The sequence below is a fragment of the Ctenocephalides felis genome, unplaced genomic scaffold (genome assembly GCF_003426905.1).
Source record: "Ctenocephalides felis isolate EL2017-DRISC unplaced genomic scaffold, ASM342690v1 CF-g0.4_SCAFFOLD_01604, whole genome shotgun sequence".
Classification (NCBI taxonomy): domain Eukaryota; kingdom Metazoa; phylum Arthropoda; class Insecta; order Siphonaptera; family Pulicidae; genus Ctenocephalides; species Ctenocephalides felis.
In genome coordinates, this window is record NW_020537758.1 from 23,245,630 (window position 1) to 23,260,638 (window position 15,009).

The 15,009-nt window shown below is 31.3% G+C and overlaps 1 protein-coding gene across 1 annotated transcript; it reads left to right on the forward strand.

Annotated features, from left to right (window-relative positions):
- Nucleotides 1–1,096: 1,096 nt before the first annotated feature.
- LOC113373526 (chymotrypsin-like protease CTRL-1) lies at nt 1,097–4,444 on the forward strand. Its single transcript, XM_026613817.1, has 8 exons — nt 1,097–1,126; nt 2,699–2,878; nt 2,998–3,182; nt 3,427–3,500; nt 3,558–3,667; nt 3,731–3,901; nt 3,968–4,133; nt 4,236–4,444. Exons 1-8 carry the CDS (start codon nt 1,097–1,099, stop codon nt 4,442–4,444), a joined length of 1,125 nt encoding a protein of 374 aa, XP_026469602.1.
- Nucleotides 4,445–15,009: the final 10,565 nt, after the last annotated feature.

The window sequence follows — 15,009 nt, forward strand, 5'->3', positions numbered from 1 at the left end:
AAGTTCTAGCTTTAAGAATACATATTATAAATTAAGAATTAGGAAACCAATGCATGGTCATTTTCTATCTAAGTTTTAACAAATGATTATTAATTTTGTTTGCAAAATTATGTTCACTTTAAGTGCAATATATAAATTTCAATATATCCTTTTCCCAGACTGATATTTAATAATGTTTTAAGTTAGAAAATTATTATGCTGATTTCTAATGTGTGAGTCTAGTCACTCCAAGCGTCCGGAAATTTTTGCAAAAATCAAATTTTATTAAACGGGCTGGTGCGATCGCAATTTGCCGCCTGATGGATTCATTAGCCTGGTGACAATTGACCGTCAGGCCGCAAATTCGGACGCTGCCATCTGACTTGGAGCCCAAAGTTATTTTCGTTAAGAAATCACAAATGACCTTTTGCCTCTGCGAGTAGAATACAGGGTACATGTCTTGGAATTATTATTAATATTTAATAATAATTGTCATATATCGTAAATGTGTTTTATAAACGTGAAAAATATATTAAAAAATCATTTAAATTTATACGAAACAACAGTATCGGTGCGAACGAAAACGAATCATCGGTGATGTTTCTAATAAGATATTTATATAGAGATAAGATAATAAATGCTCGCAGTGTCATCTGATGTCGAAAACGGGAACTAACTGACATGCGATATGAATGGCTTAACTGTTATTGGTCATGATTTTACAAAGGGAGTTAATATCGAAATTGTCGAATTTTTAAATATTTGCGCTTATATACTAGTCGATTCTAAGGACGCCCGGATTTCCGCCAAGGGTTTAACTTTAGCTAATGTTTGGGCGGAGTTGACCTCAGGCGGAAATCTGATCAGTGTCAAACTATTAATATCTCTTAAACAAAAGCACATTTTTTTAAAACAAATATATTATAAAATAGTTTTAATGTATATGATACCTCTTATAGTTATTATAGTTATAATGAAAATTAATAAAAAATATATATAGTTGCGCATATATCGTATTTATATATTCAAATATCAATATTGAAGCATTTAATAATAAATATTTCCTTAATTCAGTAGTGCGTCTGCCTTAGTTCAGACCACCTGGAATAATAGCACTATGTTTACTAACACTTCGATAGGGCGCAGGGTAAGCGCTATTCCCTGTTCTGTATTAAACAATATCATTAACAATACTGATTTTATAAAAGAAATTTAGCAACAATATTCAGGAAATTTATTCATCCGGAATCGCCTAGCCGCATTCACGTCCCCGGAATTCTCACCTGGGTCTGAATCCGGCGGATGTGAACGCTGCTTTAAGCGCCGATGATTCTATGAGAATTAATTAATTAATTAATATTAGTATGAAATATTTAGTATCTTGGGAATGTAAATCACTTATCTCAAATGCAATTGATAAAATGGGCAGAACGGACATTATGTGCAATGCCGCTTTTGTTTTCTGGATTTCACCTATTTTAGGGCTTAGGTGGGACCATATTTATAAAAAAATTAATCAAATCTTAAATAATATTTTATTTAGATTGGTATTATAAAACTGTTAGGCGTTTATGTAAACACATAAATTTTTCCGATCGATTTGACTAAAAAGCAATTATAATTTACTACTGTGGTACAAAATATTGATTATGTTTATACTATTACAGCTGCAAAAATTGTATAATTGAATCTACAAGCTCAAATAAATAATATCAATATATTTATCTATATGATTTGAATGGTGTTTTTATTTACTTTGCGTAATTTATTCGATGCAATTTTTGCAGGTACCGAAGAAGTTCTCTTGAGGATATACAGAAGATATCTGATTTCTGAAATAAAACTATAATATTTTATATATTTCAAAACTTTATATAAATCCAATTACTTTTTATATTATACTTGAAATTAATTTTGTTCTAGTTGCTGGCATTGATTAGCAAATGGTTACACATTACTTATTAAACAAGCATTATGGGCTTGCTTGTTCATGGTCAAGAAAATACAATACCATGGCAATTTTAATAAAAAAGCAATAGAAAAGAGCGGCGATTATAAGAAATATTTGCATACAAATCGTATATGAAAATAAAATTTTCACAATGATAAAAAATAGATATTCTCGAAATCATATTTGAAATTAATAATTATTATTCTGACGCCATTTACCGGTTTTGCGTGCATTGTGAGGTCGTCGAGGTCATCGTTCACGATTTTATATATGTTATATTTGGGTATGTAGAATCGCAAAGTGACGGTATGAGTTATTTAGGACTTGCATACCAAGGATTTCTTCCTTGTCCGGATTTAACTATGGATCGTTACATCGGTTTACCACCGGACGAAGAAAATTATTGGAATGGGACATTATCTTTAGATAATTATCCTATATATCATTTATAATTGCTACAAGTTTTTACAAAAACATTGTGTGTAGACTGAAGTAGAGACGTGAGTTCAAACCCCCGCTTTGCACAACCTGATATCATGTCGTATTGATATCAATTTTTACTTGTAAATATGATTATAAATATGTTTTCTATCAAAAATAGCCCATTTCGGGCCCTGCGTTGTGAAATGCAATGGAAAATCTCTCACACTACTCTTCCCTGGACCTGTCCTAGAGCAGAGCATCCTTTATTATTATAGTTATTAATTCATTGAATTTGATTTCGCAATAAAACGACATATTGATATAAAAATCTTTCATCAATTTAAGGATCGCAAGTTAGGAAGAATTTATAATTATGAAGGCAATGTCTTCATTTTTGAAATATTCAAACGACCACCAAACATTGATTCTGTGCCGTTCCATGTTCAAGGTGGCGAAGGAAAACCTTTTCCTAATGTTGTTTCTCTGAAGTTAAATGGGCTGGAGATCTGCAATGATGCGAAAAAGGTATTTTAATGTCTATGAACACTTTTTTAAATTTTGAATCTCCTCTTGTGCTTGAGACAAAATCTATTACTGGATGGGAGCTGAAATAATTTTGCTGTCGTTGTTTTGTATTTTTTCAGTTCAAACCGACGTTATTAGGTTATGCAGACGTAGCAGGAGATTTAAGTAATTTGAATGAAAATTCGGACAGAGTGGCTACTTCAAAAGCCAGTTGTGGTATTAGAAAAGTTGTGCACAAACAACTAATTATTGAAGGGCATGATTCAAAAGCTGGTGATTGGCCCTGGCATGCAGCGATTTATAAGTAAATTCATTTCATTCTTATCCAAATATTATTAATTGTATATTAAATATATTAGGCAGTTAAAAAAAATAAAAATCCGTAATAAAATTCATTCAACATTATTGTGTGATATTCCTCTGAAGGCGATATTTCGACCGTTGTTTATTTTTATAATTGTGTTTTTATTTATTAAGTGTACTAAGTTTTTAGAATCACTCTTATAGTATTATGAGTGTATCAAAGTTCATTTATTCAATATTTTCAGATACAATTTAAATAAAAATTCGAGAGAATACATATGTGGCGGGTCATTAGTATCAGCTTCAATTATCATGACAGGTGAATATATTTAAAGACGTTGTTTTACTATACATTGCTCATGCCCTTATTTTGTAGCCGCTCATTGTGTCACAGAAAGTGGTAGACCAGTCGTTCCCGGAAGATTAGTAGTTGCTTTAGGAAAACATAACTTGCTCGGATCAGATATAGGTAGTCAGGAATTGACAGTAAGTAAAAAAATAAATTTTAAAATATATTTTAAACACAATAGTATTTTGATTAAATTATAGATTTTTGAAGTGATAGTTCATCCAGATTTCAATGCAACAACTTTGGCAAATGATATAGCGCTTTTAAAACTATCAGCTGAAGCCAGTTTTTCGTCATATGTTCAACCCATATGTTTATCAAATAACGCACCAAGTGAAGATATTAGCTCTCTAGTTGATAAACCAGGAACAGTAAGAAAATTTGCAGAATTACTATTTTAATTATAATTTAAAATTGTTCATAACAACACACAATAGGTTGTTGGATGGGGTAGATGGGGTTTTGGAGCAAATGAAAAGCTGTCTGGTGTACTTCAACAAGGCACCATGCCAGTAGTTTCAGTAACATCATGCTTAGCTAGCAATCCGCAATTTTTTTCTATGTTTCTCACGGATAAAACATTTTGCGCAGGATATAGAAATGGTAAATGACTAAAGATCTAAATTAATTTTAAAAATTTACATCAAAACCTGATTTTCTTGTGTAATAGAATATTAAGTATGTTCTTTTTTAATTCGATTATAGGTACATCCGTATGTAACGGTGATAGTGGAGGTGGTCTGTTCTTTTCCAAAAATGTAGAGGAAGATTTACAATGGCATATTCGTGGGATAGTGTCTTTAAGTGTTGCTAAAAATAACGCTCCAATTTGTGATCCTGAACATTTCGTGCTTTTTACCGATGTGTCACGATATATCAGTTGGATTAACTCTTTTATTACACCAAAATATTAGTTTAGTGAATTATCGTAACAAGTTTTTATATAAGTTTAATTGAATAATTGGAAATGAAAAAATGCATATAAGTAAAAGATTATTTAATTACAATTATAATGCAGTTACATAAATAATGGTTATATATTATATGTTACTGATACTTATATCATGTATGCAATAAATGCTATAGTTATTTATAATGATTGCATAAATAAGATATATATTGAATATAATAAATATCAAGATAAACCCTGCACAATTCACGATTTTTTTTAAACTCATTTTACTCAATTTGAAAATATCATATTTTTATTTTAGCTCTTCACGTTTTTTCTTAAATCATATTTTACTCAATTTGAATGCAATAAATATGTTACACTTTTTTTAACGGGATGTAAGATGTAGTAATAGCAAAAAAATCGTAAAAATAATATATTCTGTACTCTATTATTTGAGTATTTGGTTGATAATTAGGCAATGGGTAACATATATAATGGTTGTTGAAAAGGTAAGTTCCATTTTTTGCAAAATCTTAGCACATCGCATTTAACTTTTTATTGTATAACTTATAATAAGTTTATAAGATTGCCTTGGAATTAGAGGGCGAGAGTCCCGGTGAAAAATAACGGTGATAATTATCCTTAAATTCTATAAAAAATAACAATTAAAGGTTCTAAAAACATAAGTGGTTAGTGAAAGAAGGTTAACCATTGATCAATAGTATAATTTGCTTAAATGTTTTCAGATTTGAATGTTCCATAGATAAAAGAAGAGTATAAATACGCTCGACAATAATTTTGACATATGTTGTTGTAAGGCTAGTTTAGAGGTTTCGAAGATTTTATAAAAAAGTAAAAAAAATGTCATTTAGTGGACAAAAATTTTCATTATACATACGCACATCAAATTATCAGATATTTTATAGAGATTTTAATAATAAGTACAAATTTTGTTTACATTTCTATGGGTTTCATACCAGCGTTCATCTGTTGAAGTGCAACGAGACGCTTACGCGCTTTGATATTTCACGTCTACGTAGCTAACGCAGCTTCCAAAATATTTCAAAATATGAAAAACATCGAAATTTGTACAAACGCCAATTTTTAAAAATATATCAATATTCTCAAAAATCAAATTTATTCAAAGTTTAAAAAAAAGTTGAATCTTTTTTAAAAATGTTATTTCTTGGTACGGAAAGTTCCAGCAATTTGGCAATATCAATTACAATTGCATCAATTGTAAAATAGATTTTCGTGAAGTAACATGTGGTCGCATTAATTAAGACTTTTTAATTAAATCCTTGATTGGATTTTGTTAATTTGTACATCAAAACGTGTAATTAATTTATTAAGTCAATTTGATATAATAAATTTATCGTAAAACGTTAATTAAAAGCCAAAAAATTGGTATGTTTGGAAGTGCCTAGGTACCTTGAATAGTTTGATAAGGATATAATATTTTGAATCAATTTTATAATTAAACAATTTATTTACAGTGTCATTGTATCCTTTATTTATATATATGCAATTGTAAAATGTATAATTTATATATGTGCTTTTGTAGGTTATACTTGAGTATTTCCACTACATATTTGTTATTATCGAAGTTTAAGTTCACGAAAGTCTCTAAAGTCGTGTCGTGTATTGTGTAAAGACTTTACTCGGACAATTGCAACAGATCAAATAGACTTGTAAAATACCAAAGTTACGGCCTTACGACAAGTAGGCTAATTTTAAAAATTCATCAAAGTTTGAGAAAATGAGTAGTTTTTTTGACGTTTGATAAAAATAAAATTAGATGATTTAGTTGGTATAATGATAGTGTACTTAGTCTTGAACATAGTAAACCATTAAAGTCCTCCGGAAACTGGTTCAATTATAATTATTGATTAATTAAAATTATTGATTTTTGAAAATTTGCTTTTAGAAAATGCTCCGAGTTAACGTGTTCGTTCGTTCGTTTGCAATGATGTCTAATTAATCCACTCGGATACTTATAATCACTCATAAATTAATTTATTTTTTATTGATTAAGTCGACTATTTACACATATCGGGAAGTTCATGTAACTTGCCTCAAGGCTAAATACCAAACCAACTAGTTTAGTTTGTTTTTGTTCTATTTGATATTATTCCAAAAATTTTAATATACATTTATATTATTTAGATAAAGTTTTTTTTTTATAAAGTTGCTTTTTACATATATATTCTAGACAGATGTAGTTGTTAACTAGTTATTGATTCAATGAGCTCTTCAGGATGTAATGTTTGTATACAAATGGCATACCAGAATGAGGTATGTTAGATTTGAGTATGTCTACTCTGATAACAAATACTTAAATTGATAACGAATAAAAAATATTATTAATTAAATATTTAACTTAGAAATGAGATTTGTGGTATCACTAAATAAATTTGATGTTTGATTTTAAAGATCTCTCTTGGATCATTTTTGTATATCAATTTAAATGTTATAACTTGTGCACGGTAAGACTGACTTGAGTCTAAATAAAAATGTTATCTTATATGAATGTAAATAAAATAGAAAAAGTTTGTCAGTATATTTAAAAATGTATTTTCATTCTTTAGATATCACTTCAAAACGAAACATTTTTTTTAGTTATATAAGTTTTTAACAACTCTTGAAATACTTGCAGTATAAATTAATAGAGTACTTACTCTAAAAAAAATCGAGCATCAATATAGATATAAAGAGATGTTATTTTATTTAAATTATAACGGATTTATTGTTGTTAAAATTAAATGTTCAAACAAATCTTGGTTGGATTTCCAAATAAAGTGGCGCTCGAGTACATGCAGCGCCATCTTCGACCGAACAAACTCGCATGCTCTGTAGTCGCATATCTACAAGTTCTTTTTGCATATCTATGGTTTATGCCTGTCTGTGGGATGTCATCATGGCATAAATTCATTTTCTCATCGGAGTTACTTGAAGAAGCATCGTGGAATACAGAGGCCCCCTTACCAATTGCTGCCTGGAGGATAATTTGGTATGTTGTAATTGTGCTAAATAGATTTCGCTTTACGGATTCGCTCGGATTTCATTTCGTGTTCGACAGTATTGCGTCATACTTTAAACATGACATGTGCTACAATTTATATATTATATATTTGCTCAAGTCGTATTAGTGCCATAGACGCACACCGTAAATATTCCATTTTATAATGTCTATTGTTAAATAAAACAATTTTGTTGACTAAGCAAGATCTTCCAATCGCAAGGCTATTCGACGTTGTGCAATATATTCGAAAAGTGATTGTGATTTGTGAATATGTTGGACTCGGTTATAAGACTTCCGGGAATAATTTTTTTTATTCACTATTGTTTATACAAATATAAAATACTGTTTTTCAAAGTTTTTCGTCACACAAAGTGAAAGTAAATCTGAACTGCTACTTTATGAACATTTATCGAGAGACTTAATCAGTTTGTGAGTTGTATATATAGTTTAATTTTAAGTGTTATTTAAATCATTAGTATGTGCTAACTCATTTCAATTTATAGATCAGAAGAATTGCATATGTTGGAGCACAATCTTTATGTTATCAAGAATTTTGAAGAACGGCTTTGTGCTCATACACTATTTTATTCATTTACTAGAAGGAAATGACACAGAATAGTTCTTAGAATTTGATTGAAAATGAAGATGCAGATAAAGACTATTTTGTGCTTCTCTGGAGCAACTGCATAGTTCACGAAAGCAGCTTTGGTGACGTATCAACATTAGATAATATATCTGAGATGTTCATTATAATTTAATACTAACTTCTGTATTTTATAGGTGCATGTACGTTTGAATTTGTGGCATTTTGTGCAGAGTCTTTCAGTTTTTGTCACTGTAATGCAGTAATTGTGGTCTTTCTGGAATTGCATTTGGTATGAATGCATTTGTTGAACAGTGAATTTACCCAAGATTTCATTAATTGATACTTTTAGTTTTTGCTTTATCTTTTACAAATTTACGAAATCATTAAAGCATTGGCTTTTATGAATCAAATGACCATTTGCATGATTTGCATTCTTAGTTCTCATATCTAATAATACTAACAAATACTAACAACTACTAATCCATTCTACTACTAAAATATAATGTGGTCGTTTGAATCTTTTAAGTCTATGCAATGTGGATTTGAAGTATTACATTACATTTCTGTTTCGAATTCATCTTAACGCATTTCATATAAAACCAAGTGCAATTATTAAACTGCTAGTAAATTCACAGAACTATATTTCTGGGCATCGAGATGAAATCACATGAAAACCACAACGTATCATATCAAACAAATTGTTGAGTATCGAAGGGCCAAGTAATACCGAGTGAAAATTCAGTTTACATTTATTTTATTGATCCATTTTATTTTATATTTATATTGTATTTAGATACTTTATTCTTTAATAGATCTACTGATTTGTAACCTCATAATTTGTTTTTTAGGCATACATGATCGGACACTGTGATTATTACACACCGGTCAACTGGAATGATACGATTAAAATATTTGGAAAGCATCCAAAGTATGAATAACTTAGAGATTTATCAAACAATGGCATTTTTAAGACCACAGAAACTCCTTGAGGACTTATGAATAAAACCTCTTCGAAGGGGACTAAGAAGTAAGTTCAAGTAAATGTCTAAAAATCAATATTTAGCTTATCATTATTTTCATATGCTGTCAATTTTTTATTTTATTTCATTTTTTTATGAAATTTTTATCATTGAAAATTCAAACTTTATACAGAGCCTATCACGATGGATTGTTTGGTAACGCATGAACACTTTTATGAAATCTCTAGGCAACATCAATGATAACATTTCTAATTTTTTTTTTATTTCAGATCCTGGTTCAACGGCCAATTCAAAAATGCAAGAATATTCATTGACTACTTTACTAGAAATCTCTCTAGAAACATTACATCAGGTGTATGTTTATCCATAACCAGTATAAATGCAAACATTGCTAAAATATTTTTTTTCTCAGATCCTTTCAACTTCTGCTGCTCTGCACACAAGCTCCTTCACCCGGAAAATTTAATCAGGTATGTGTTTATCCATAACCAGTATAAATGCAAACATTGCTAAAATATTTCTTTTTTTTTTCTCAGGTCCTTTCAACTTCTGCTGCTCTGCACACTAACTCCTTCACCACGAACATTTAATCAGGAATGTGTTTATCCATAACCAGTATAAATGCAAACATTGCTAAAATATTTCTTTTTTTTTTCTCAGGTCCTTTCAACTTCTGCTGCTCTGCACACTAACTCCTTCACCAGAAACATTTAATCAGGTATGTGCTCATCCATAACCAGTATAATTGCAAACATTGCTAAAATATTTCTTTTTTTTTTCTCAGGTCCTTTCAACTTCTGCTGCTCTGCACACTAACTCCTTCACCAGGAACATATAATCAGGTATGTGTTTATCCATAACCAGTATAAATGCAAACATTGCTAAAATATTTCTTTTTTTTCTTAGGTCCTTTCAACTTCAGCTGCTCTGCACACTAACTCCTTCACCAGGAACATTTAATCAGGTATGTGTTTATCCATAACCAGTATAAATGCAAACATTGCTAAAATATTTCTTTTTTTTTTCAGATCCTTTCAACTTCTGCTGCTCTGCACACTAACTCCTTCACCAGGAACATTTAATCAGGTATGTGTTTATCCATAATCAGTATAAATGCAAACATTGCTAAAATATTTCTTTTTTTTTCAGGTCCTTTCAACTTCTGCTGCTCTGCACACTAACTCCTTCACCAGGAACATTTAATCAGGTATGTGTTTATCCATAATCAGTATAAATGCAAACATTGCTAAAATATTTCGTTTTTTTTTTTCAGGTCCTTTCAACTTCTGCTGCTCTGCACACAGACTCCTTCACCAGTAACATTTAATCAAGTATGTGACTATTCATAACCAGTATGAATACAAACTTTATTAAAATGTTTCTTTTTTGCAGATTTTCTCAATTCAACTATCACTGCCCTGATACTCAAAACATCATGAGTTTAAAATACTCATTCATGTAAATGATTTGCAAGTGGTTTTTTTTAATGACTGCCTATAATTACGCATGATTAACTTAAATCTTATTAACTCACTAACACGACTAACCTCACTAACTTAATCAGTTATTATAAAAACCACTTGCTGAGTTTTACTATGAAGGTCTTACTGATGTTGCTTGAAAGACAGCGCTGACTAATTTATCAGGTGATTTATTTTTTATAGTATATTATATGAGACTTGTTACTAATTCATTGTTTTTGTTCATAGGTTGAGCAACTTCAAGCTAAGTAGTCTTCAACTCTGGAATTACTCAAGACTTGTTCTCCAGTGAAAATAATCGCTCAATCTTCAAATTATGCTGTCCCAAGTAACTATCTCCGTCTTGTCGTCAGAGAAGGTGTCTACTGTGATATATTGAATAGTTAAGTGCATAGATGTTGATGAAATAATGAATAAATATATTATATTTAATTTAATTGATTGTTTTAATTTAATTATGAGCCACTTTACAGCCAAATTACATTATGATGTAAACGTATATTACAAAAATATTTAAACATATCCGAATTTTAAAAAATTCTTGTGTTAATAGGGATACTTATTGAGTGCACTTTTTAGTGGAGACAATTGTGTAAAACAGTTTGTTTACTGTTTGGGTGTCTTGAAATCTTGGTCAACTTCTTTATACGTTTGCTTTGTCTTGGTCAATGTTTGCGTAAGTGCTTTGACTTGTAGAACTATACACTTGGCTCTCTTGATAATATTGAATTGACTTAAGAATGTAGATTTTTTTGACATGTTTAAATTGACTGTAAGGCGTGAACTAGACACTTAGCCCTTGTGTTGTTGAAGTGCCTTAAACATTTAATGTGTCGGACCGGTGACTTCTCTAAATTAAATATTGTTTTCTATTACTCCTTTAAATGCTGTACTTTTCTTAGCTTTAAATATCACTTAATTTAATATCATACTGTGCTATTATATATCTATATATATATATATATATATATATATATATATAACACATAATTTTGATGTTGACATATATGAGTAAGTTCTTGAGGGCGATATATCAAACAAAGAAATTTATTTGTTTGGTGTATTGCCCTCAAGAACTTACTCATATATATATATATATATATATATATATATATATATATATATATATATATATATATATGAGCCCCCCCCCTATTAATTTTAACTGTTTTAACAGTTTATCATTAAAATTATATAAATATTTATAATTTTTTTTAAAGTAATTTTTAATTTGATTGGATTTAGTACACAAAAAATAAGATATAATCTAAAACAGTATAAAATATATTGATTTTAAATTTATGTAGAAAATCGAGGTAATTTGCGGGTCGATTATAATCAAATATATTTAAATTTTCAATTATTTTTAACGTATGTGCAATATTAATATTTGGGTTTTGAAACATTTTACATATTTATTATGCGATTTATTCTATTGAACAAATCACGCCAAGACAGCTAAAAAAAAACTAGCTTGTCGTTTTCAATCATAACACTCATATTTCATATTGGATTTTTTCTCTGAATAAACATGCCATTTTTTAAGAACTGACTCCCCAATTTTCATTTTCCCGATTATAATTTATTTATAATTTTTAACAAGTTCTGTTTCAACAAAATCAGCTCGTATTTTTTCGTCAAAAATGCCCAATAATTAATTTAATCCTTCGCAGCTTTGCGCTTATGGGCAAACTAGATAATTTCTTTTTCGATTCCACCGTAACTTCAAACAAAGAAGAAATTGAACAAGTAGATTAAGCAATAAACAGAGTTGTTATTTACTCATTTGCAGAGTAATTAATAGGTTAATTGTTTCTACTGATATCACATTGCAGTCTCCGTATCTATAGTTCAGTTAGAGTGCTCATTATAATTTATCAAGTATTCTAGATTTTATATAAATAATAAAAAATATAAATAACATAAATTTAATTTCCGAAACTCATTTTGGCGCCCCCTAAGGCGTGCGCCCGCATTTTTTGCATGCATTGCATGCAAGGCAGGACCGGCCCTGTATATATATATATATATATATATATATATATATATGAGTAATATATATATATATATATATATATATATATATATATATGAGTATATATATATATATATATATATATATATATATATAATACATACAAATATATAAAATACAATATCTATTAACATAATTACAAATGTTAATGTGCTTTAGTCATTTTCATTATTGCAATAAATTAATATAATTGAATTATTAAATATTGTGATACATTAAGAGTTTTGAATAAAACTAACTAAACTTTATTTGGAGTGTTTCATTTCACACCATTTTCAGTGATATATCTTAGAAACATAAGATACAGGTACAGGTATTATAAACTGATAAGCTAATGTTATCATAAACATTAATATACTCATTAATTCGTTCTTCGAAGAGGATTCAATATTTTGAATAAATTTCATATAATATAATTTTTGTAATCTAATTTTATCATGATCAATATTGTTAATGTAGTTATTACTTTGGCCATTTTAAATAGACTAATCTATGGTTTTTCACTCATTTCAAACATGTCAAAAATGTTAACATTTTTCAATCACTTTAATCTATATTATTATTTAAAGTCTCAATTAGTTCATTTTAATTAATATACTTTGAATATTGGTCAGTTTTACTTAACTATAACTTATAAAAAAAATTACTTAACTATAACTTATAAAACAAATTCAAGTTCTCAGTCTTGAGTTATTTACTTTTTTTTACAAGAATATCTTCATTGTTATTAATATATCTTTATTTTTATTCGCGTGATTATTACATTAATTACATTAATATTCTTACCAAATATACTCTACCATCTCCTACTCTACTTTACACTACCTTACCATAACCTCACACTACCTTAACCTAATGCTAATCTACGTTAAGAACTGATACTTTTAACTTGCTTACCTTACCACGTCTCGAACCTGCTACCCTGTCCTCTCCAGCGACTCCCACCTCCTAACGCGCGACACCACGACGATCACGTTAGTAAACTGTTACAACGTAGGTGATATTGTATATTTTAAACGAAAAAAAACTAACAGGTCATATGGCCTCAAAAAAGTTGAGTTTGTATCGCCTCCGTTGGCGTAATTGGTAGAGTGATGGCTTCGTACCAAAAAGGTACCGAGTTCGAATCATACCTCAGGACAAAAAAGAGTATTGTTCACGTTGTGGTATTTATTTAGTGTTGAATAACATAAAATTAATATTCAGATATAACAAACTAACAAGTCATGAGGCCGAAAGAAAGCAGATTCGGTGTGGCCTGTGTTGGCGTAATTGGTAGAATGATGGATTCGTACCCAAAGAGTGCTGAGTTCGAATCATACCTCGGTACGAAAAATGGAAAGCGTGGAATTTATTATTTATTGTAAAATAGCACAAAGTTAAAATTTGGATTTAATAAACTAACAGGTCATGAGGCCGAAAAAAAGCAGAATCGATGTGGCCTGTGTTGGCGTATTGCTAGCGTGCTAGCTTCATGTCAACAGGGTACCGAGTTCGATTCATACCTCCGGACACAAAACGCAAAATAGCGTGACTGTTGACGCTGTGGAACGAGGTATGCACGGAATCACATCCGTTCGAATTTGAGACCCCAGGCAGGTATGCTCCCCTCGATCTCGATTGAGAGGAGAGATACGCGCGAGAATCCCGCAACATCCCCTAATGAACCCCGCAGCAGCCCCGAAAAGGGGCGAGGGGGGATTATAGGGGGGTGTGGGGTTCACGAACCCGCGACCCTGTGGTCCAACCCTCCCGGAAAAGGGAGAGGGGGGACTATAGGGGGGTGAGGGTTCCGCGCGACGACCACCACTGGGTCGCGCCGGTTGAAAAGCCGGGTGCATCACAGGGTGGGTCGGTGTGCGAGTCCCCGGAGCACCCTCGAGTGCGATGATGGAGATGTGGGGTGAGGGAATGCAGTGACGAGGGAAAAAGGGGTGGAAAGATATGAGGAGGGAGAGATAGGGATGGCGGGAGAGAGATAGGGGTGGTGGGAGAGATGGGGGGAGAGATAAGGAGAGGGAAAGGTGGGGGGAGTGATAAGGGGGGGAGTAGAGATAAAGGGGGGAGTGATAAGGGGGGAGAGATAAGGGGAGGGGAGAGAGGGGGAGAGATGAGAGAGGGAGAGGGATGAGCGAGGGGGAGAGAGACGGAGGGAGGGATGGATGAGGCGACGGGCGCGGACGTAACACATTGTTACGTCCGCGCCCTTTATGTAAAATGTGTTTAGTCCTTCTCCCTCATCCATCCCCCCTCCGTCTCTCTCCCCCTCGCTCATCCCTCCCCCTTACCTCTCCCCCCCTTATCACTCCCCCTACCCCTCTCCCTCTCCTTATCTCTCCCCCTATCTCTCCCACCACCCCTATCTCTCTCCCTATCTCTCTCCCGCCATCCCTATCTCTCCCTCCTCATATCTTTCCACCCCTTTTTCCCCTCGTCACTGCATTTCCCTCACCCCACATCCCCATCATCGCACTCGAGGG